The sequence below is a fragment of the Sus scrofa genome, chromosome 16 (assembly GCF_054392235.1).
Source record: "Sus scrofa isolate SSC_HxYL_T2T_F1_AM1 chromosome 16, Sscrofa_HxYL_maternal_Yorkshire_Landrace_v2.0, whole genome shotgun sequence".
NCBI classification, from domain to species: Eukaryota; Metazoa; Chordata; class Mammalia; order Artiodactyla; family Suidae; genus Sus; species Sus scrofa.
In genome coordinates, this window is record NC_139398.1 from 77,642,486 (window position 1) to 77,667,048 (window position 24,563).

A 24,563-nucleotide genomic window follows, 5' to 3' on the forward strand; every position below is an offset into this window, starting at 1 on the left:
GCTCTGAGGAAGTCTGAACCAGGTGGACGGGGAAACCAAGGCAATGCTGGCCCAGCAGAGGACTCCTGCACTGGGCAGAAATGGCCTGGCTCCAAATACTTGTCATATTGAACGAATGTTAAAGATGAACAACACCATGCTCAGTCATTGCCTGGGGAGAGCCCAGTGATAGCACGGCCTTGGCATAAATGCTGTGGCTGAACCCCAAGAAGTGGCTTTGGAAGCACTGGCCATCCACACTCCTCTCAACTGACTTTCTAGAAGAAAAATCTGGGCGATGCCTTTCCATGGCTGCCACACCCCGGTTCTATGAATTAAACTTCTCCAAAGGAAACACCAAGGAGCCAGTCATATGAGATAAGCAACGTCTACAGCTGCTCCTCTCACACAAATAACACAGCTAGGTACAATTGCTTTCAAACCTTGTTGGTTTGGCCTTACTAAAAGCCCATTTAGTGAAAAATAATGTTTTCCTGAAGAGAGGTAGGTGGGACATTTTCTTGTTTATTTTTCTCCTGTGGACACATTTAAATTGCCACAAAGAAGTTACTATGGAAACCTTTCCCAAACTTGCAAGATAAAGGGTAAAAATGGAACGCTTTGTTAAAATGCACATGATTAGTCTTTGGAGATGAGAACCACTTTTTAACAACCTCTCCTTGTCTAGTTCTTCTGAGTCCATTGAAATTCTCTTGAATCAAAGGTAGACAGGCAGGTTTTTGGTGCATTCTAGATGGCATCGGTCAACTGTGAAACTGCCACAGGGTGGCAACTCTGGAATAAGTCAAGACACTTTCACACTTGGTATTGTAGCAGCAGATAACAAGATTGTACTCTCTGGGTAACTCTGGTGAAGCTGCTTGAATTGCTATAAAGGCGCGAACAGGTCTAGGGTGGGGAATGTGGTTATTTTTATGCTAGGCCTATTCTGCGGGTGTACCCTGAACCCACTTGTTTGAAAGTTAACTCGCTCAGCTTTTATTTATGCAAAGCAGTTTCTCCTTTTCATCTCCCCTGGCCACATTCCACCCTTTGAATCTTGCTTGGGCTGGACAGTCCTTTCAACAGGAAACATCTGAAAGCCAGATTTCTCTACCTACTTCTGCTCATGTTTACCTACCCTCCCCACTCACCTCGTCACCTCTCCAACTCACTTCCATCTGTCTGCCAGAGCACAGCTGTCTTCTCTCAGCTTTGCTTTTGCACCTTTTCCGCTTTTTTGTACTTTTCTGCCTGGCAATTCTTTCAATCAATTTTGCTTGTCTTGGGCCTTAATCTCAAAGTCTTGTTGAAATCCTTTTCGAAGCTGCTTCTAGTTATTAAATAGATGCAATACGAAGAGGTGATTTGACCTGAAGACTAACCAGGGGTCAGAGGTTCTAGATTCTTGATTTGGGATCATTGTTACCTAGCTTCATTACTAGCAGCTATCAATTTCACGTCTCCTTTGTGAATTAGAGTTTTCATTGGTTCCCCACCCTACACCAGGAATTCTTTTCTTGCAGAATTTTCTTCTTTTGGTCAGCTTTTTAATCACTGAAGTTTCAGCTTAAATAAAATGTCCTCAGAGAGACTCTAAATATTCCATAATGTTATTTTCCTCAAACATCACTCTCCACAACATTATCTCCCGTTTTCTTCAAGCACTTTCTATCAGCAATTATCTTAAATGTTTCCTTGATCACTATGTTTCCTCCAAAGACCTTTAAGATCCAAGAGAGCTGAGGCCTTGCCTGTCTTCTTCCCAACTGTATTCCTCACTCCCCACACATAGAAAATGCTCAATAAAAATTTGTACAGTGAGGAGTTCTCCCTGTGGCTCAGCGGGTTAAGAACCCAACACAATGCCCACAAGGATGTGGGTTAGACCCCTGGCCTCCCTCAGTGGGTTAAGAATCCAGTGATGCCACAAGCTGCAGCTTAGGTCGCAGATGAGACTCAGACCCGCTGATAATGTGCCTGTGGCGCAGGCCAGCAGCTGCAGCTACGAGGGGACCCTTAGCCTGGGAACTTTCACATGCCACAGTTTTGGCCGTAAAAAGAAAAAAATGTACAATGAAAAGAACTGTAAAGTTTAATTAGTTGGACCACAGGAACTTCAAAGTTGCCCAACTCAAAAATGAGTCAAGAGGAGTTCCCGTCGTGGCGCAGTGGTTAACGAATCCGACTAGGAACCATGAGGTTGCGGGTTCGGTCCCTGCCCTTGCTCAGTGGGTTAAGGATCCGGCGTTGCCGTGAGCTGTGGTGTAGGTTGCAGACGTGGCTTGGATCCCACGTTGCTGTGGCTCTGGCGTAGGCCGGTGGCTACAGCTCCGATTCAACCCCTAGCCTGGGAACCTCCATATGCCGCGGGAGTGGCCCAAGAAATAGCAACAACAACAACAACAACAACAATAACAACAACAACAAAAGACAAAAAAAAAAAAAAAAAGAGTCAAGAGAAAAATGAAGTGACAACTATTGCAATAAAACACTGAATGTGGTAAGAATATTCACCTGACAAGTTCTTGGGCCTGTCATAAGTATTGTGCTGCTGTTTTTCTACAATTTCCCATGGAATGTGAACTGAGTTTCCGAGCTTTATAATAAAGTAACAAGGATAGCAGGTAGTTGCCTAAATATCAAAGCACTGTGTCAAAGAGTGGAAAAAGTTTTGAAACACAACCTATTCAATTTACAAGGATGGAAATTAAAGCCCAGAGAAGGAAGTATATTTAGACATTTGGAACCAAATACAGAGTAGCTTCTGCAGATGAGTAATACATAGGCCAATCACACTTCCTTATAATCATTATTAACATAATAATACCTTATATTTGAAAAGCAAGTTTGAGTGTGGCAAGATTCTACACCCCTGGTTCTGAAACGTGAGCATGGAGGATTTGTTAAAGTACAGAGTGCCGAGCCCCACCCCCAGAGTTTGAGATTCTGTGGCTCAGGGGGCTCGGGAGGGGCACGGAGAACCCCGAGAGCTTAAGAGGAAGCACACTAACCTTACCTCTCCAACTCTCCCTGTTTAACTGTCCCGCTTGGCGCGCAGAGAGAACTACAAGTCCCAGCGTGCCCTGCGCGCAGCCGGCGGAAAGGCAGGCACTTCCGCTCCACGCAGCGCCTCTGCCCCCGCGTCTCGACGTGTCACTGGCGGCGCCGCGGCTGTGGCAAGAGAAGGAGCTGACTGGGGGAGTTTGAGGCGGCGGGCGGCAGCAGCGACCCAGGCCTGGATCAGCCCCGACGCGGAAGTGTTCCGGGGTCCGTGGGGAGCAGGAGAGGGGGTAGCGGCCCGGCCCGCTCGGGGCACGATGTTGAACATGTGGAAAGTGCGGGAGCTGGTGGACAAAGCGTGAGTATCGGGGGGCAGTTGTGGCCCAGGCCCACGCGGGAGAAGGGGGTGGGTGGGAAGGAGCCGGCCCTGCGCGCGGGGCCGCCAGCGTCACGCCCCCCGGCTGGTTGGCCCCATCATGGCGGCGACCGGTTGTCTCCCCGGCCCCGGGCCGCGTCCCAGTCCGCGAGTCTGGGAAGGGACCCTTCCTCTTTGGAAACATCCTCTTAGCCGCATTCTCTCCTGCCCAGGCGTTCCTCACCCTGTCCCTACCCTCACCCTTCCAGCTATAAACGCTTTAGTCAGGGGGGTGAGCAGGGTTGTCTTGAGCTGGGTCGCTGCCCTGGCCGGAGAGCTCTCTTGGCTGCGGGCTTTGGGCTTTGCTTCTTGGGCAGCAGCGAACGCTTGGGGTTAGGGGACCTAGTTCACGGGTTCTCTGCGCCCCTCATTGTGGTGCGGAGACCTTAGGTTTGGTCACGATGTGTCCTTTACCTTGCTGGGTTTCTTTTAATCCTTAATGAACCTGGTGTGTTGGAGTGGGTGGTAGGTGTAACAAGTGGCCGTTGTGGTCAGACTGAAGTTACTCAAGAGGCGACTCATCCTTTGCTTGTCTAATACGAGTGAGAGTAGATCACCACATAACTTACTGTGATTCTTTCTTTCTGATCCTTTTCCCCTACACTTCATTTCCCCTCAAGAAGAAAGCAACCCAGGTTTATATCCTGTTGATCCACTTTTAACTCCCCTGACAGGTAAAATGACTAATACATAGTTGATTTTTTTCTTTAAAACTTAAGTGATAACTTTAGTGTCTTACTACCACTAGGGAAACCTTAACACTTAAAGTGAATATATCACAGTGATGTAACAGGGGTTAAGTAAGATCTTCTAGGCCAGCAGGAAATAAAGTTTAGGAATTTAACCAGTCCCCTTCCTTTTGGGTTTTAGTGATGATGCAATAAGTGTGGTGACAAAAACAGTTCATTTGTGCTGCTCACCCAACCTAAAATCAGAAAGTGTAGATGGCAAATTCTTGAGGCTTTCGTGACACCAGAAGAAAATAATTCATTAAGAGGTATAAACTACTAGGTATAAAATAAATTAGATCCAGGAATGTAATGTACAGCATAGGGAATGTAGTCAGTATTTTATAATAACTTTCAAAGGAGTATAATAGAAAAATGTCAAATGATTGTGTTGTACACCTAAAAGTAATATTTTAAATCAACTATACTTCAACTTTAAAAAAAAATTCACAGTGGTTTGGATAGTGCATCAGATAGGATTTAGAATTTGACTATATTTTCAGATTTTCTATGCTACCAAGAAGGTAGTAGAGTGCCTAAGGAGTACAGGTTTTTGAACCTGCAGAGCTGGATTCAAGCTCTGTAACCTTGACAGATTAATTCATCTTTAAGTGCCCCAGTTTTCTCAGGTACATTATGAAAATAATGATAGACACTTACCTTAGAATGTTAATGAGAATTCAGGGCTAAGGGCTTAGATAGCATATAAAGCCCTTAATACAATATGTTTAGATCTGTATGCTTTTGATAATCATAGTCAGTGTTCTGCATCAAGAGTAAGGCTAAACTTCGTTAAGAGAGAAACTCCACGTTTGAAAAGTGATTTGCTGATTTTCCTTTATAAACTGTTCATTTGATCATTAAGCTCTCAATCCTTTATTTTGGATGTTTTGTTATTTATATACCTTTTGCTTTCCAAAGATAAAATAAAATCATAGTTCTTTTCCAGATGCAAGTTCGTTGGTTATTTTTTAATATACGGTAGAAAGACTGGGATACCAGCTAAAATAATCTTTAAAAGTGCAAAAGTCTCTGCAGAACTACCTCTTTATATCTTAGCCCGAGGACAGAAGCAGAAAAACAATTTAAAAAAACCTTGTTATCTTAGGAGACTAAATTTCTGGTACTTAAAAATTTGAAGAGACTACATTTTCAAGAGACAAATCAAGGCAATATTCTTGCTCTTGTTCATTTCATAGTGTCTGTATCACCTTTGTTACTAATCTTCAAATTAAATTTGTCATGTAAGTAGTCACCAAGTCATCTAAGGGGAGAGCCCGTTGTGAAAAATAACTTGTCTTCCATTTTACTACCCAATTTAAAATGGAGACCTGAACCAAGTTATTCAATAACATGTAAGAATGTTGCCACCAAGGACTTTTTAAAGCTTTCGTGGGTGTCTGACACATGATATTAGGATTAGAACGTGAGGTTATTTTACTGAGACATACTCAAAATTTAATTTTCATCTTTCCCTGGCAAGAGAAAACAAATTCTTCTTCCCAAATGTAAGCCTTTTACAGAACCAGTAACTGTAGCACTATGTCCAGTTAGACAGTTCACCTTAAATTACCGTAATGGAGGTGGAAGCAGATCCATAGAATGGCTCTTCTGATTATCAAAGGAATAAGGTGATGAGGAAGCTAGGAAATGAGGAAACAGAGAAGTGATTAAGGACTGCTCTGAGAGCTTGGTTGAATAGAAATGAGGGTTTGGATGAAGAACACTGGTTAAAAGTTTGGGAGACCTAGGTTCAGATTCTGATACTGCCTTTTAAATTAGCCATATGTATATTTTGAGGCAGAAACACATGACTCTGCAGACTTTGGATTCCCTTCAAAATGATGGGATTGGGCTAGAGTAACAGTTTTTCCAGCTTCGCTGGCATTTTGGAGACATGCATTTCTATCGAGGGAAAGAAAAAAATGGAACAAGTATTTCATAACAACAGATAAATTTTAGAAAGTCATTATCTTCCAGAAACAGTTTCAGCTGGAAAAAAAAAGATTTTTTTTAATGTGGCAATCAATAAATGTTATATTTAAATGCTTTATGCAGTAAATAAGTGCAATCCATGACTCAGGGAAATAAGGACTTTTATTTAGCATATATCTCTATCCAGTGATGTTTACTTCAGAAAGAAAAATAGCCTCTTTGAAAATGTGTCCTCTGGAGCTGCTATTAGATCCAGTATGGTGGCAGTTCTTAAGTATAATACTGTATTTCCAATATTGGCTTTTGAGACTTTGAAGACTTTTATGGAGATTGGGAAGATATTTTGCAAAACTATTGCACCTGCTGGTGGTATTAAATGGCTCTGTTTTGCAGAACATTATGAAACTGAGGAAAAGCAGATAAAGCCATAGGCCAGCCAGAGCATGGAGTGCCAGTTTCCTCCCACTTGTATTCAAGTTGCATAAAACACAGTTGTGGCAGGAAAGGATAAGTGGCACTACTCCCACCAACTGGGACTAGCTTGACCATTGTCATCCTGTGACCTGCCTCCCTTTATCTGAGGCTGTGACATAATTGTGTACTTTTAAATTTTGTTATCACATGTATGGTATAGATTGCAAGTTTCTGTATAGTTCTTTTTTTTTTTCCAGATTTCAGAAATCTAGTGAAGGTAACCTGATAGTGGTAAATCAGACTGCTTCTTACTGCTTCTTACTTCATGCAGGGAATAATATTAATGGCAAATCTATTCCATCAGTGGCCCTTACTGTTTTTATGATAGTGATTGAAATTGTGCTGGCCAGGGTCCTAAGGCAGCTGCTATAGATGGACCATTTTAAGTTATTCTCTTAGAATACTTTGTATTTTACCCCCATAAGTTGATTTTTGTTAGCATTATTTGCATGGTTTTTTGTTTGTTGGGTTTGTTTTATTTGGTTTGTTTGTTTGTTTGTGCCACATCCGGCAGCATGCAGAAGTTCTGGAGCCAAAGATTGAACCAGTGCTACAGCACTGACCCAAGCCACAGTGGTGACAATGCTGGATCCTTAACCTGCTCTGCCAGCAGGGAACTCCTCTTTGCATATTTTTAGTGTCTAAATATTAACATTAGTATGGAAACTACTCTTCTAGTCTAGCTAATTCCAGAGGAAGAACCTTTTGCTTTTATAGAAAATATTTAATCCAGTTACTTCAACAGATAATGTATTTATTAGTTATCAGAGTAGTACTGTATTTTCTGAACTCGAAAAATACAATGCCTGCCTTCAAGAAACCTGCCTTTACAAATATGCTTCAACTTGAACTGATCGTTGGTTTACCCTTTCTTTCAGTCCTGAGATAGTTTTTCCCCTTTTCCCCCTATCTTACCAGTAAATCTCTATATTCAGTTTGCTTCTTAAAAACAAAGGTGATTGTCAGCCTTCTAGTCTCCCCCTGTCAACTTTTCTTTGAACCAATTGTAGGTAACCGTTATTGCAGTAACAATAAATTCATTATCCTTCCTCTCTTCTAGTAACTGGACACAAGCAGATACTAAGAATTGAATTCCAAAGAAAGGTGAAATCTTAATAACCTTTTGCCAGCATTTCTTAGGGGTGATTTTCTGTAGTTTAAATTAGTCTGTTTAGTACTGCTGCAAGGCACTTATAAAAACCACTTAGCTGCCTCTTATATTTTCCTGTACCCTTAGTGTTTACAAGTAGTTTTTCCTCTGTTTACTGATACATGCACTAAAAGTATTTGGCATTTTTTAAGTACCACTTACTAGTACTCCCAGGTTTTACAGTGTGGCTTCACAGTTGAACCTTCTTTCTCTGCTCTTGTATTGTTTTCTTACTTATTTCCAATGTTTATTTAATATTTACTTTTTTTTTTTTTTTTTTTTGTCTTTTTGCTATTTCTTGGGCCGCTCCTGTGGCATATGGAGGTTCCTAGGCTAGGGGTCCAATCAGAGCTGTAGCCACCGGCCTACACCAGAGCCACAGCAACGCGGGATCCGAGCCGCGTCTGCAACCTACACCACAGCTCACCGCAACGCTGGATCGTTAACCCACTGAGCAAGGGCAGGGACCGAACCCACAACCTCATGGTTCCTAGTCGGATTCGTTAACCACTGCGCCACGACGGGAACTCCTATTTAATATTTACTTTAACAGAAGAGGAGAAGTATAGGCAGCTTAAATAACTTTTTGTGAAGAAATTTTATTATTTTATTTTCCATGTTTTGATCTGTCTAGTTGGAATTTATTTTTTTGGCTTTTATTATGGAAATTTTCAAATATATCCAAATAGAGGGACTGTTGTAATAAACCTCTATGTACACGACTTAACTTCAACAGTTTGACTAGTCCTGCTTCATCGGTGCCTCTACCTACCACTCCCACTCCATGTTATTTTGAAGCAAATCCCAGACACTGTATCATTTCATCTATAAGTATATCAATCTTCAAAAGGTAAAGAGTCATCTTTTTCCCCATCATAACCACAATACCATTATCACACCTTTTAAAAAAGATGATTATTTAATATCAAGTGTCCAGCCAGCATTTATTTCTCATTTGCTTCATAATTCCTCCTTGATGTTTCTGATTGGTGGATATATCTCTTGACTCTCTTAATGTATACGTGTTTTTTTTCCCCTCTTTTAGTTTATATGTTGAAGAAACTGCTTTTTTTTTTTTTTTTTGCATTTCCTTCGTTTTGGATTTTGCTAATTGGATCCCAGAGGGTTAACTGTTTCTCTGACCTCTATTTTTCCTGCAGTGTGGTAATTGTATCTGCTCACTTGATAAATTCAAGTTCCAATTTGGGGGGGGGGGGCAGCAAGACTACTTCATAGATTTAAAGTCCTTTTTTAGTACTTGTAATGGGTCTTATGTATACAGATTTAACTCTTTTTAGTCTTAGCTGACATTTATTAACATTCTGGGACAATGTATTTAACTATTTTAATTTTTCTTAAGGTTTCACATATGAGCATTTATTGTTTAGTTTAATTATATGTATTTGTCTATATATTTACATTAATTTGCTAGTTGAATACATGCTCCCATACATAGGCACTTCCATGTGAAATATAGTGTATTTGGCAAGAAGTTTGTGGTTCAGAGATCAGAACTGAATTGCAGTCCTAGGTCCATCACTGAGAAATAGTGATCTTGGGAATTAGAACAATATCTCCAAACTTTCCCATGTGTAAAATAGACATTTATTTTACAGGGTTCTTGTGAGGATTAAATTTATGTGGAACACTTAGCATAACCCTTGACATAAACTCTTGAAACGCTATTACTGTGTAATGCACAAAATAATTTAGAAAAACATTTAGAAAAATCAAAGGGATATAGTGTTTGAAAGAATAAAGAAAATGTCAGACTAGATTATTTACAAGTACTTAAGAACTGTTTTAATTCATGAATCATTATTTTCATTGAGCATTCACTCCTAGAACTGTTCCCCTGAGTAGACGTCTTGACCTACATATAGGAAAACCCTTAAAAATATCTCTGTTCTGCCTTGTGTTTACCAAACTATAAATGCTTTTACTTTAATACTGTAAAGCATATTACAGAAACAACCCTTTCGAAAGACGTGTTGAGGAATAGTGTCTTTGGAAAGATATACTGCAATCTCCATCTTCTAATTTTTATTCAACTTGCTTTGTACTTTCTCAAGATTTTTTTTTGTTTTTTCTGTTTTTTGGTTTTTTTTTGTCTTTTTGCCATTTCTTGGGCTGCTCCCGCAGCATATGGAGGTTCCCAGGCTAGAGGTCGAATCAGAGCCGTAGCTACCGGCCTACACCAGAGCCACAGCAACGTGGGATCTGAGCTGTGTCTGCAACCTGCACCACAGCTCACGGCAACACCGGATCCTTAACCCACTGAGTGAGGCCAGGGATCGAACCCACAACCTCATGGTTTCTAGTCGGATTTGTTAACCTCTGAGCCACAACGGGAACTCCTGTACTTTCTCAAGATTTTAGAGATACTACTAATGTGAAATATTTCTTCTAAAATATAAAAAGATTTATTTTATGAAGGCAAATTGAAGTTAGCAGTTTATCCTTAAGGAGATTGAATAAAAGAAAAAGAACCCTCTAAAATAAATCCAATTCATAATCTCTGATAATAGATGACCAGTATATATAAGGAAAGCATATTGTAGAAAGGGCTTTCTAGTTTTTCAACATACTCTCCCAAATTGGCGAGGAATTCTCTCTCTTGGCTTACCAGAGCCCTTTAGTGTAAAAATTAAATACAGGTAAAAGAACATAATGTATTCCCACATTGGAACCAGTTGATAGCTCCTTATACTGTGGATCGGTTTAGCTAATGAATTATTAAGCATAAGTGATTTTGAGAATGTGAAGCAATAGCCAGACATGTTTGTCTTTAAGAAAAGTCTAGTTTGACATTCCTCTTGTGGCTCAGAGGTAACAAACTCAACTAGTATCCAGGAGGACATGGGTTCAGTTCCTGGCCCTGCTCAGTGGATTAAAGATCTGGCATACAATGAGGCTTTGATCCCACTTTACTTGTGGCTGTGGCATAGGCCAGCAGGTGCAGCTCCCATTTGACCCCTCGCCTGGGAACTTCCATATGCCACAGGTACAGCCCTAAAAAAAAAAAAGAAAAGAAAAGAAAAAAAACATAAGTCCAGTTAGCCAGTTATTTTACAGTGCCTTCTTTTGACATTTTATTGGGTTTAGAAATTCTTAGGAGAGTTAACTTCTACTTAATTCTAATGTAAATGATTTTTGTAACTTCTACACAAACTCATCATTATGTGGTAAAAGTGTACGTGTGTTTTTGAAATCTTTAAAGAAATTCTCGTGCAGATAGCCTTTATTTTTATTGTAGGAAAAAACACATGCATTGAAAATACCATTTCTTGTTTTCCTTGCCATTTGTTTTCATGGAGTTTTACCAAATCATTAAAGAACAGTGCATATTCATTCATTACTTTTAATATTTAGAAGTGACATAAGATTGTATGATTACAACTTTTTATTTGTAGTTAAACCATCATGGTTGAAATACTATACTTAATTTGATATGTTTGGTTATAATTATAAGTTTGGTACTGAATGAGCTGCTGATGTGTGGTTCATTTCTCATGAAGCCAAATAAAAATTTTAACCCTGTAATCTGTTCTGTGCATAGCAATAGCGTGATTCTTAAAATCTGCTCAGAACTCTCCAGCCATTTCTCATTTTGCTGCTTCGCAGGCTCTACGTGGTCTGGCTCTGCTGCTCCCTCTGACCTCGTCTACCACCGCTCTCCCTCATTCTCTCAGTGTTCTGTTTCTATATAAAACGCCTGCATTCAGACATGTCACTCTTTCCTCTCTACTTTCTTTGTGGATCCTTCTGCTGCCTCCGGGATGTAAGCTCCTTGAGGGCAGAGACTGTATTACTGTGTTTACTGCTGTATTGCTCTTAGCTCAGTGTGAGAGTAGATGTTCAACAAGTTGTGAAAATGTTTACCCTTGTGTTCTCAGTAAATTCATGGTTTCTGCTTTTGTTTTGTTTATTAAGTTTTGTCATTGTGAGATAGCTTTAAAAAGCTCTAACCTAAAATGAAAAGATATAGGTGGAAAAAGACTCATTCCTTTGATTAGTTCTAATTAGTAGAAATTTAAAAGTTGCAAAATTTTAAAATAAACTCTTTTAACAGTAAATTTTTTTCTAGTAAAATTATTTCAGTTTTATCATACCTAGAAAAACTAGGGTTAGGATCTATAATGCAAATAATTCTTATAGACTATACTCATGTTTTAATACTTGGAATATTTGATTTGCTTCTGAAATCAGCTTAACATACGATATCTCTTGATAAGAAAAACATCACACTGTCCTTTCTTTTTTTGGAAAAAAAGCAAAGTTGATTTACTAAATATCCTGTGCAAGTGGCCTTAAGTAATTGTCAGCAATAGGAAAGATTGTTTCACAATTAAACTTACAAAACGGTGTAAGTCTGTGCTGCTTTAAGTACAGAATAGGAATGTTTCAGCTTGTTGAATAGGAATAATATTCCCATACTTAAAAAAAATGTGGACTTTAGGTGCTTAGACTTTCAAAATTTATTAGAAATTGCATTTGAGGGACTTGTGCTTGAATTGGTGATGTGTTATATATATATATATATCGTTGAATTTGTAATTTCCAAAACAGTTGTCAATTATTTTATGCTAAATATTTGACTGAAAGTTTTTCTAGCAAGTGGGAATGGGTGTCCTAGTTATTTAGAGTTATATTCTATTAGTATTGTATCTAAATAAAACATTTTGCTAGATTTTATTAACTTTGTCATTAAATATGGTAATAGGTACCATGTTACATGAAAACTTTATGTCACTAGAATATCCTAAGAGAATCATTGAGGTGTAATTGGCCTCTTTATTAGTTGAACAAAATGTTTAACCTGCAGGATTTATAGAAGTACTTTAAATTGCTTGGCATGCTAACATGGTTTAGGGAAAGGGGTGTGGTAGTTGGTATACCAAAAGAATAAAATTTGCATAACTTGTATTTCTAATTGTTCCTTTTACTATAACTTATAAAATAAAATGACATTATAAAAACCAGGTGAGCCTAAATTTCATAATGTTTTAACTGTAATAAACTTCCTCTACATTAAAATTTATGCACTCTATATCTAAAAACATCATTGTAATGTTCACTCTATGAAAACTTCAGTGTTTTAATGGAGGAATGATTGCACTTGAGAAGGCTAGTCATTGCCTAATTTGACACTGAAATAAAATGTTTTTCAAATTATTGAGTTGAGAAAATGACAGCTTGAAATGGGAAAGAAGTAAACCAACTAATCTTTGCATGAAGTTTGACTTTGTTCCAAGTTATATGTTTTACTTAAAGGGGTAGTTTTAGAAAAAAATTTTTTTTATTGAAATAAGATTCATGTAACATGAAGTTAACCATTTTTACTGTGTTGAATCAAATGGCATTTAGCACAGTCACAGAGTTGTACAGAGAGGCAGATTTTTAAATAACTTTTTATTTTGAAATTGAAGTTTTAAGAATAGTAAAGAGAACACCTGTATACCCTTTATCCATATTCACAATTTTTAAGATTTTGCCATAATTGCTTGTCATTTTCCTCCTCTTCACTCTTTCTACACACACACACACACACACACACACACACACACACACACACACACACACACACTTTTGATCCATTTGAAAGTGGATTACATGCCCCCTTTGCCTCTATTTAAATGTGCCTTTTTTAAGAGCAAGGATTATTCTCTTATATGGCTATGATATAGTTATCAGATTCAGAATATTTAACATTGAAAACAATTTTCTCTCTGTATTCTGTATTCCACTTTTGCTAGTTTTCCCACTCCATTATAGGATTCTGTTGAGGATCATGTCTTTAATTGCCATATCTCTTTACTCTCCTTTAATAAGGAGTTCATTAACCTTTCTTTGCTAACAAAAATGACAGTTTTAAAGATTGTAGGCCAGTTATTTTATAGAATATTCCTCAAGTTTAGCTGATACTTCCTCAGATTATGTATTCTGAGCTGTAAAATTAGGTTAAGTCGATGTTGTGTCCTTTTCAGGAGGAAAACAATTTCTGTATGTTCCCATTAGTGATTTTTTTTTTTTTTTTTTGCTTTTTAGGGCTGCACCTGCAGCATATGGAAGTTCCCAGGCTAGGGGTCAAATCAGAGCTGCAGCTGCTGACCACAGCCACAGCAACATGGAATCTGAGCCTTGTCTGCAACTGACACCACAGCTCACAGCAGGGCCTATCCCTGACCTACTGAACAAGGCCAGGGATTGAACCTGCATTCTCATGGATACTAACTAGTTGGATTTGTTTCCATTGCGCCACAATAGGATCTAGTGATGTTAATTTTGATCATTCAGTCAACTGACTCAAGTTATCTGGGTCCTCCAACATATAGTTGCTATTTGTCTCATTGCAACTGATAAGCAGTCTATGGAGAGATACCCTGAGACCGCCTCCTCATTGGAGTCCTGTCCCCTCCACCCCCCAAGTATTTAGCATCTACTGATGCTTGCTTGAGCCAGTCTTTACTATAATGGCTACAGATGGTGATTTTCACCCCTCCCCGTCTTCCTTTAGGTAAGAGCTCTTTCTTTTCTTTCCTCCTGCTCTTGGATTTTCACTTTATTCAGTGAGTTGTAATACACTACTGTTCTTATTAATTCAGTACTCAAATTGTCATTCATTTAGCCAGTGAGTGCCCTGTGAAGCTAGCCTGTCCTGTGTTCTGTCATGAACCCCTCCCCTTTTTTGAGTGCTTTTTCACTTTCTAGCACAAGATGTTTCAAATTTACTCTATATTTTCATTATGTAGGAACACCTACAGTACTCAGAGTTGGCATTTGGGACAAAGATCTCTTTGAAAGCCCGGTGGTGGTTGTTGGTTTTTTTAGGGGTTTTTTTTTTTTTTTGGATAATTAAAGTTTAATGTTTTGTTTTCATATATTTTTAAACCTTAAGAGAATAAGATTTGTGAAGGATGCCACATTGCTGTTCTATTCTGCTTTTCCCACCTCCAGCAATGTAATTTGTTTTCCATAAATCAGGTAACTGTGAAGAAACAAAAATCAAAACATTTGTTAATACAAGTAGATATATTGTAGATAATCTGATTATGTGAATACTATGCTCTCCTAGAATGTACTTTCTGTAATGGTATTTCATGTTAAAACCATCTGCCTGTAATTCACTTACTTCTTATTATAACCCCTATTTGGCTTTTAAGTTGTTTATACTAACAACTGATTACTGATTAAGTCTCAATTATGTCAGCATTATTCTAATTAGAATGCTGGATGTTGGCACTTTACCTAGCAAGCTAATGTAAAATACTTAATATTTGTGACATTCTTAGAAATAAGTATTGATTAATTTTCTGTAGATAAACTTAGGATATATATCTTAGTGTAGATTTAAGCTTACTTTACCCCCCAGACCAAATAGATTATTCATATCCTTTTTACTTAAATTGGAAAAAACTGGTCATATGCTGAGTCACATTTTCCAAACAATTTTTTAAAAATCTTTAAATATTAAAAAATAGCAAAATTATGCCAATTTAAATAATTAAAACAAATACAAGTAACTTGAACATTACGAGTTAGCTTGAGAAATTTGCTGGAGGTATAAAACTGATGTTTGAATTGAACATAGGTAATATTCCATTGGCCATGTTGATTAATAAGAAATAACTTAATAATTATACATAATTAACATTTTTAAGAGATGAGTTTAGAATAAATGGTGATAATCATCTTTTAATGAATGAATTAAAGTATATTCTCAATGCTTGTGTAATCTCTCATAAAGAAAATTCAAATTATAGGTTTACCTCTCATGTCAGATAACCATACGACAGAGAATGAGGTTTGGTACTAAGGATTGCAGGAAACTACAGGTAACCTAGCTTATTCACTTAACAAATATTTACTTATCATCTGGAACTTTGTTAAGTACTTGAAGTATAGTTATAAGCAAGTTTTGGTGGGGATGGATGAAAAGAACAAGTAAGCAAAATAATTATACATTTTTTTTTAGTGTTATGAAAAAAAGGGGCTAAAGTTGAGAATGATGAATGGAGCTGTTTTAATTAGGGTGGTCAGAAGATGCCTTTCTGAGGGTATGGTATCTACATTAAGACTTAAAGAATTTAGGAGTGCCGATTATGGTTCAGTGGAAACAGATCTGACTAGTATCCATGAGGATGCAGGTCCGATGCCTGGCCTCACTTAGTGGGCTAAGGATCTGCTGTTGCTGTGAGCTGTGGCATAGGCTGGCTGCTGCAGCTCCAATTCGACCCCTAACCTGGGAACCTCCATATGCCATGGGTACGGCCCTAAAAAAAGAGAGACGTGAAGAATTTAAAGTAGAGTATTTGGAGTAAAGGAAAGAGTGTTCCATAGAGAGGACCTTATGGAGTGAGCAAAGACCCAGAGTGGGGAAGGAGCTGGTAGGAAAGTCAGAGAACAGTATGGCAAAAGCATGTGGAAAAAGAAGGGTAGGCTCAGGATTTGTAGGCTGTTACATGGAATTCAGATTAATTTTAAGTGAATTAAGCCAGTGAGGAATTTTGATAAGCAAAGGAGTGAAATGATCCCACATATGTACCTTATTCTTGGTGCTGAGTTGAATATTGGATTGGAGTTGGGGATGAGGACAAGAGTAGAAGGCACTGGTTAAAATCATGTTTATAGCATAACAGTTAGGAACATAAGCTCTGGACCTTTATCTCTGGAGTCAGACCACCTGGGTTCAAATCCTGAGCTCACTGGTGCTGTTCACCCTTAAGTGAGCTACTTAACCTCCTTGTTCCTCAGTTTCCTCATCTGTAAAATGGGGATAATAATACATTGGCCCATAGGGTTAAATAAATGTTTAAAAATCTGTAAACAAATAAATATGACCATCTTATGGAATAGAAGGTGAAGTGGATGATGAAATTTGCTCATTTGCCTCTGTCACTTGTGTTACTTTATTAGAAGGAATGCACAGGAATTATGTTACACAGTCTGCTTTGCTCAGCTCTCCTGTGGTAATAGATTGTGCAAAGTGAGGGCCTAATCCAGTATGCCATGTAAAGCAAGGGCTGCTTGTGTATTAGAATACAGCATCTAGAGAAGTGAAATCCATGATGCTCTCAAATCCACTGAGCATGTGTAGGAAATTTAGCATTTGAAGTTTTGGGGTTTTCTGTTTGTTGGTTGGTCCTTTTGGGTTCATACTTAGTTCTTCACATGTTTCTATGGGACACAGAAGTCTTATGCAAAGGTATCTTAACTTTTTAACTTTGCTAGGTGTCAGTAAGATAATTTTAGAGGATGTAGTAAATTATAACAAATCTTTCTGGCCTAGGTCCAAAGGACGTGGGTTTGAAACATTCCATGACAGCTTTTTAAAGAGAGAAATTTTGTGAGGATGATATTTCTCATGTCTTCCTCTTTGTGTGTTCGTTGGTCAGGGGCTGTTTATTTTTGTTCAGTCTGTTTGTATCTTAATCTTAGCTTGCTTCTCTTCCATCCCCAATCTCTTTTACCAAGAGACCATAGATTTCATTTATGTATTCACTAATCAGTTATTAAATACCCATTTTATGTGAGGCATTCAGTGAGGCACTGAGAGGGCAACACAAATATATAATATATAGTGCATTTGGTTCTGTTTGAGATAGTTATGTTTTAAGAAGTCACTGCAAACACTGAACCTTTGTTCCTGGGGGAATACAGAGTTAGGTTCCTGTGAGCCTTTGGTCACAATATTTTCATTAACCAATTAGTGTGTAACATATATTTTATGTATGTTTTCTTTAAAGATGCTTCTTTAATACATATATTGTTGATTCATTAACATTGAACTCGAGGCCAACTACACCTCATACCTTAACAAAGCTAATCTAATAGGTATTTTCTCTGTAAGGCACATAGTAACCTTCTTACTCTTAGAAACATTAGGCAGCATTTTAGCAGTCATCTTAGGGACCATATTAAATGATGAAATCCAGAAAAATAAAGATGTGAAAAAACATATCACTGAAACTACTGAAAGGACACTTATTTATAGTCTAAGAACTGAAACAAGAAGACAGAACATCACCTTTTTTTACCTCAAAGATGACTCAAGTGTTTTGCTGCACCTGTTCACAAATGACCGTGAAAAGCACTGTGAATATTGATTTGGAGTTAAAAATACATTTCAGTGAGAAAATGAACTAATAAATACAGAGTCCCTAAATAATCAACTCTGCTTTCTTTTTAAAAACTTAAAATTTATTAAGGGGATCAAGATAAATTCATGCATGGCCATTGTACAGGGCAGAATATAATTCATAAAAGTTATAAATGTAATATTTATTCCATCATAGGAAAGGGAGATTATGGGTTGTAAAGAGTCAGGTAGGCTTCAGTTTTGCATCTTTGTTGAAAACTACGCTTGATTTTAACTGAAAGAAGATGTTGGGGGGATTCCAGGAGTGAACAGTTACTCAGGTAAGAAAATAAAGGGCATGCTTAAATTTCAGCTAGTAATACAGTACAATTATCCCATGAAGTAAATGAAGCAGTAGTAGTGGAAGAAAGGGGTAGACAGATAGGTTGAGGCTAGATCATGCGGGTCCTGATCCCCTGAATGATCAATTAGGACTTGATTAGTTAGAAGAAAGAAGCTATTTAAGAATTTTAATCCTTTTGTTCAATTACATGATAAATATTTCTCAAATATCTGCTGTCACCATGCGAGATGTACCTGTCACCAAGATGCAGGTACTGGAGATCTTTAAGTAAGTAAGACAGTGTGTATCCTCTGATGTTTTTAGTTCAGAGGGGGGACAGACAAGTAGACAACATACCCATTATAAAGTGTACTGGTTTTAGTTTTAATTCAAAATAAAGGAACTTTATGCTTTACTATGTAGAACATGTAGGCAGAACCCCAGGGTTAAAAGATGATTTCTTGGAGTAAGTAGCATTTAAGCTAAAATCGGATGATGAGGTAGACTTAAGAGGATGGATGGGTGGGCAGATGATTTAGAAACAGATGATTTAGTTGGATTTAAGAATCCAACTGCAATGGCTCGGATTGCTGCAAAGGCACAGGTTTGATCCCTAAACCTGCACAGTGGGTTAAAGGATATGGCCTTGCTGCAGCTGTGGCTTAGATTCACTCCCTGTCCCGAAAACTTGCATATGCCCTGGGTGCAACCATTGAAAAAAAAAAAAAAAGAAAGAAACTGAGGGAACAGCATGTGTAAAGACCTGGAGAGAATGACAGTGCTGGGAGTGAAGAGGTGAATGGATATCTCACATGAAGGAATGTGGACTTCATCTTAAAGGTAATAAGTAAGCCTTTGCTGGATTTAAAATAAGGGCTCAGACAGATAGGATTTGTATTTCAGCAAGAGTTCACATTGACTATAGCCTGTTGGGAGATAGAGGAGAAGCAGAGACACTAGTTACAAGATTGTTGACAATAATCTGGATAAGAAATGGTGGTCACCCTGGACTAAGGTAGTGGCATCGTGAGAAGGAAAAAGAAGATTGACACATTTGAGAGGTCCTTAGAAAAAGGAGTTGAAAGGGCCTGGGAATGAATTAGATGCTGGCTAAGAAGAGGAGGGAGAAGTAATCAATAGTGATGGTCAAGCTGTAACCCTAAATAGTATTGTCTACAGGAGGAGGAAGATAGTAATGAATTTGTGGTAGACTAACATGGCCAACACTAAATATTAGGAAGATGAATCTGGTGGTGGAGGATGAATAAAAGGAGAATACACCTGAAGTGGAGAGATTGTTAAGTGCTTTTGTAGGCATCTAGGGTAGAGGTGACTGCCTGTATTTTTAATGCAGGGTGACCAGGTCTTGTAAATTAATGGAAAGGGGGCACTGAAAGAAAAGACTCCCAAAGATGACTCCAAACATCCCACCAACTGCCCCCAGCCTGCCTGGCTTTATGATGTGCCCTGAAATCATATTTCAGGGTAAAGAGTAGTGAAGTTGCCTTCATGTTGCTCCCTCTAAAATCCGTAGAAGCTAATTTTATTGTCAAAAAGCAGCTCTGATTTGTAAAATTAATCGTTTTTTTCCACTCTTGGGACTTGATAAAGCTAATTTCTTTTGGGGTATCTCGTATATGTATTTAATTGATCCTTGTGAAAAATGTTAGCTCTGTATGAGGGGACCTAGAATAGCAGCTACTAGTGTGAGAGTAAGAGGCTGTGGAGAAAGGCTACCCCATCTCTTTTTCCCGAGCTCGCTGCTGATTTTTGTTCATCTGTGCATTATAAAATGTAAGTAAAATATACAGAAAAAAGAAAGATGTTTAACATAAGGTAATTAAATGAGGATTAGGAAATTAAAACAAAGCTAAAATATTGAGAACTTTAGTGTAAAGTTGAAAAGTTTTTAAACATCCATTGGGGAAAAATGGTACAAAAAGAATAAAACAAATGAGACTTAAAATAATATTGAAAACTAAGATCAACAGTAAAGTTCAATCAAGAATTTTTTAAAATATGATAAAATAAGAAGTAGAGTAAGGTAAAAGGTGGAAAGCCAGCTAACAGATAAGAGTTTAAAAGCATAAAAGGTTAAAGGAAAAGTCATTCATTGGGTTAAAAATAAGAAATAGCAGATAATAAAAACAATGGTGACAGTATTTTTGGAAGTTTAGGGAAAAGGGCTTTTTAAGAAAATATACTAAAGTGGGTTTCTTGGGGCATTTATAAAATGCTCCAGGGAAAAGGTGTGTTGTCCCCAAAGTTTTAGAAGTGTTTAATATAGTCCCGTTCTTGGAGACTCACGGTGCACATGAGAATAGTAAAGTCTCCGAGAAGTGTTGCAGTAATAAAGTTGCCTTTGTTTTACATAACATTTCCTAAACCTCACCATGGAACACATTTCTCACGTAACACCTATTAATGTGTCCCAGAGTATTTTTCACAAAACACTGGAGTACTGTTTCAGAACAAAAGAAAAAATGAAAATCTTAATAGTTACAGAGATATGTGATGAAAAAGGCAGCTGAAAACAGAAATTGTTTTGAGTTGGGGCTGGCATTTAATCCTTGGGAATGATCTCCTGTTGAGACAGCAGTGTTCTTCTGCAGCTAGCTGAGGGGCAGAGAGCAACCTGACACTCTTACCTTCTGGCCTTCTGTCCATAGCTGTCTTTTCAGAAAGCTTTTATCTGTGTGGATGGGGCATGGATGTAACACATAGGCTCCTGAGCCAGGGCAGTGGAAGCTGATCCTGGGAGGATTAAATCAGCCCAATTGGTGGACACTAACCTAGCAAGTGAAGAGGAGTTTCATAAAGTGCAACATTTCTTTTCTTAAAAAAAAAAAAAAAAATGTTTTTTTCATTGTGTAAATTTTAAATGTGTCCCCATCCCAGCATTTTTTTTACTTTAGACTTTGTCCACATGTACATGTGTTTTTATAGTTGATAATGGTTAGTGTTCATATAATTTTATGTTGTGTTTTTCCTATGAAAGGAATTTTCCTTTTTTTTTCATGTTTTTTATTGAATGATTCTTTAAATTGTATAGTGCTGTACATTTTTTAAAATTATAGTTGATATACAGTGTTGTGCAGATTTATGCTATATATCAAAGTGACCCAGTCATATATAGTTATACATTCCCTTATATTATCTCCCATCATGGTCTATCCCAGGAGATTGGATATAGTTCTCTTTGCTGTCCAGTAGGACCTCATTGCTTATCCATTCTAAATGTAATAGTTTGCATCTACTACAAACCTTATACTCCTAGTCCATCCCACTCCCTCCTCCTTCCCCATTGGCAACTGCAAGTCTGTTCTTTATGTCTGTCTGTTTTTGTTTTATAGATAGGTTCATTTGTGCCATATTTTAGATTCCACACATAAATGATATTTATTATATGGTATTTGTCTTTCTCTTTCTGACTATAACTTCACTAGATGTGAGAATCTCTAGTTGCATCCACGTTGCTGCAAATAGCATTATTTTGTTCTTTTATGGCCTAGTAGTATTCCATCAAATATGTTACCACATCTTAATCCGTTTCTCTGTCAATGGACATTTAGGCTGCTTCCATGTCTTGACTATTGTGAATAGTGCTGCAGTGAACATAGGGATGCATGTATCTTTTTGAATTATAGTTTTGTCCAGATATATGCCCAGGAGTTGGAGTGCTGAATCACATGATCATTCTATATTTAGTTTTCTGAGGAACCTCCATACTGTTTTCCAGAGTGGTTGTACCAACTTATATTCCTACCAACAGTATAGGAGTGTTCCCTTTTTGCCACACCCTCTCCATCGTTTATTATTTGTAGACTTATTAATGATGGCCATTCTCACTGCTGTGAGGTGGTACCTCTTTGTAGTTTTGATTTGCATTTCCCTAATAATTCATGAAAGGAAGAGTTTTCTAGTTGTGTCTCTCTGCCTGTTCTATTGCTGTCTTATTCCAAGCACCATTGCTGCCACATTTTAGAAGCAACTTTTCATCCTGCTTTGATGAAATCAAAAGTCTTTCCTTTTGCCTGCCTCCCCAAATCTTATTGCTTGCTGCCAGAGTACCTCTCAGGAAAGTAATAACTCCTTAGCATTGTAGGACTAGCCTATGTTGGGACAGCTTTTTTTGTCAGTATGTCAGCTGTCCAGGTCATGATAGCAGCATCTATGCTAGAGAGATGGTAGAAGGGCCTCTGTATAAACCGTCAACACCCATGGACATCCAAACATTTCCTAATGTAATGTTTTGTGCTGTTGCAGAAGAAACATGATCAAGAAATTGGGTGTTGGACTTCCCGTTGTGGCGCAGTGGTTAACGAATCCAACTAAGAACCATGAGGTTGCGGGTTCGATCCCTGGCCTTGCTCAGTGGGTTAATGATCCAGCGTTGCCATGAGCTGTGGTGTAGGTTGCAGACGTGGCTCGGATCCTGCGTTGCTGTGGCTCTGGCATGGGCTGGTGGCTACAGCTCCGATTCGACCTCTAGCCTGGGATCCCCCATATGCCGTGGGAGCGGCCCAAGCAATGGCAAAAAGAAAAAAAAAAAAAAGAAAGAAAAGAAATTGGGTGTCATGGCTTTTCTAACATTCTTTGTTCAGCTAGACACCTCATGGATTGAGTTCTGTGGACCTTACTTTTGGCATTTTGAAAGCTCAGAATTTTCATATCTCTAAATTGTAGATATGAACTTCATGCTAGGTAAGTTTTTTAACTAGCTTAAAAGTCTTTGATTTTCACACAACTTGCTTTGGGATGTGTGATTGCACTAGTTGATGTGAATTAGTGAGTCCAAGAAATGTTAGCGACTTTATCAGATGATGTCAGATTACCACTACAGGAGAAATTGCTGCTTAATGTAAAATAAAACCCCAGCTCATGGTTGGTAGTGTACCAAGATAATTAAGAAGGTTGAACTTCAAAATGTAGACTCTATTGAAGTGTACAATGGCAGTTCTCTGCTAGTGTTTATATTGATACTTGTCATGTCCCATCTCCATATCTTTGGCCATTTTAAAAATAATAGTCATTTCTGCCTTGTTGTATAGCTATAGCCTCGAAATCTTCATTTCATTGTCCACACTGTGGGTCAGGTGGGCTGCCAGTAATGTTCCACAACAATGAATGAGATGGTAAGTAGGAAGTATTAATGTCAATGAGTATCTTCAAACTAAAAATAGTAAATACTGGCAGAAATACACATCATTTCATTTACTCTTGTAATGCTTAGGAACTACCTTTCAGATGAGGAAACCACATGCATTCTTGATTTGTTCAGGGATCAGAGACAAGATACTGACCCTGTTCCTTTCTAATAAATTACTGAACAATTAATATACGTATTATTTTGCTTTTCCACAAAATAGCCATAAATGATGAAGCAGATTATGAAAGTACATAGATGTGCAATATTTTACTTTAGTGTGGCTTTGTGTTTTGGAACAATTCCTGGAGTTAAGACCCATTTTAATGTCTGAATATGGGCTGCTGTCAAGTGGATTATTTAATTTGGTATTGCTAACCACTGAAGTTGTAAGGAAAGGGAAATAGTTTTATAGTTTGTTCCTCCCACAGGTCATAATTTAGATGTGGACATCAGGATGTTTTTCTTGGCTTATCTCATCCATGTAGTTTTCCTTTGCACATCTGTTACATAAATTACTAATCTATTTCCTTGAAAGGTTGCCAGTTTAAGTCACACTTAATAGTGATCAAGGGGTCGGTACCTTTTGGAAAAAAGAGTTAAATGACAGGCTTTGAGGGGCAGAAATCCAGTTGCCATTCATCCTGGTCGAAGTGTTTTGTTTTTTGTTTTTGGACCAATTCCTATATTTTTTGAAGCATTGAATAATCATACATGATTTCTAGTGTGTGTCCCAAAAGACTATGTTGGACTATAAATATTTAATGATCTTTCTTATAAAATGAGGTATTTTAGTTGCTGTGTCTATAAATTTTTTTCTTTCTAGTGATCAATTTATATATACTTTAATAGTCTGGTACATAGTTTGCCATTTGAAACTAAATTTGGAGTGCTGACTTCTTTAATGATTATTCATTTTGTGTAGTCTTTCCTGACCTTGAATTCTACATAAACCATAAAATAATGACTTTCTGTTTTTTTGGCAAAAATTCTTAAGATTTATTATTTCGGCTAGTTACATCTTAAGACAACTTTATAATTAAAAGATAAATCAGTTGTTAGGAATCTCAGAAAGTTTAGATGTGGGTCTGGTTACTTTGGGCTTATGCAAACTAGTATTGAATCAATACTGGAAATTTCCCTGGAATATTATTAAACTCATATATGCAAGAGCCAAGTATTTTTTTGATGAACGTCGTGAAATTGTATGGACTTGGCATGCTGGTTTTAAAGCTTGAAATCTTTAGATAAAGATATCATTCAGAATACTGATAATCTGTAATGGGTATTTTTAGAGATTAAAAGAGAAAGT

General features: G+C 37.8%; 1 protein-coding gene and 1 long non-coding RNA gene across 12 annotated transcripts in view; one reads left to right on the forward strand and one right to left on the reverse strand.

Annotated features, from left to right (window-relative positions):
* LOC106506547 (uncharacterized) overlaps positions 1-3,057 on the reverse strand; it is a 760,340-nt gene extending 757,283 nt beyond the window's left edge. For all 10 annotated transcript variants that reach the window (XR_014830961.1, XR_014830960.1, XR_014830958.1 and 7 more), the window contains exon 1: positions 2,999-3,057. This is a non-coding gene — a long non-coding RNA (uncharacterized LOC106506547). The remainder of the gene's footprint in view (positions 1-2,998) is intronic.
* Positions 3,058-3,140: 83 nt separating this feature from the next.
* CLINT1 (clathrin interactor 1) overlaps positions 3,141-24,563 on the forward strand; it is a 57,786-nt gene continuing 36,363 nt past the window's right edge. For both annotated transcript variants that reach the window (XM_021076893.2, XM_021076894.2), the window contains exon 1: positions 3,141-3,340. In XM_021076893.2, the coding sequence (XP_020932552.1) occupies positions 3,300-3,340 (41 nt within the window). In that variant the 5' untranslated portion in view covers positions 3,141-3,299. The remainder of the gene's footprint in view (positions 3,341-24,563) is intronic.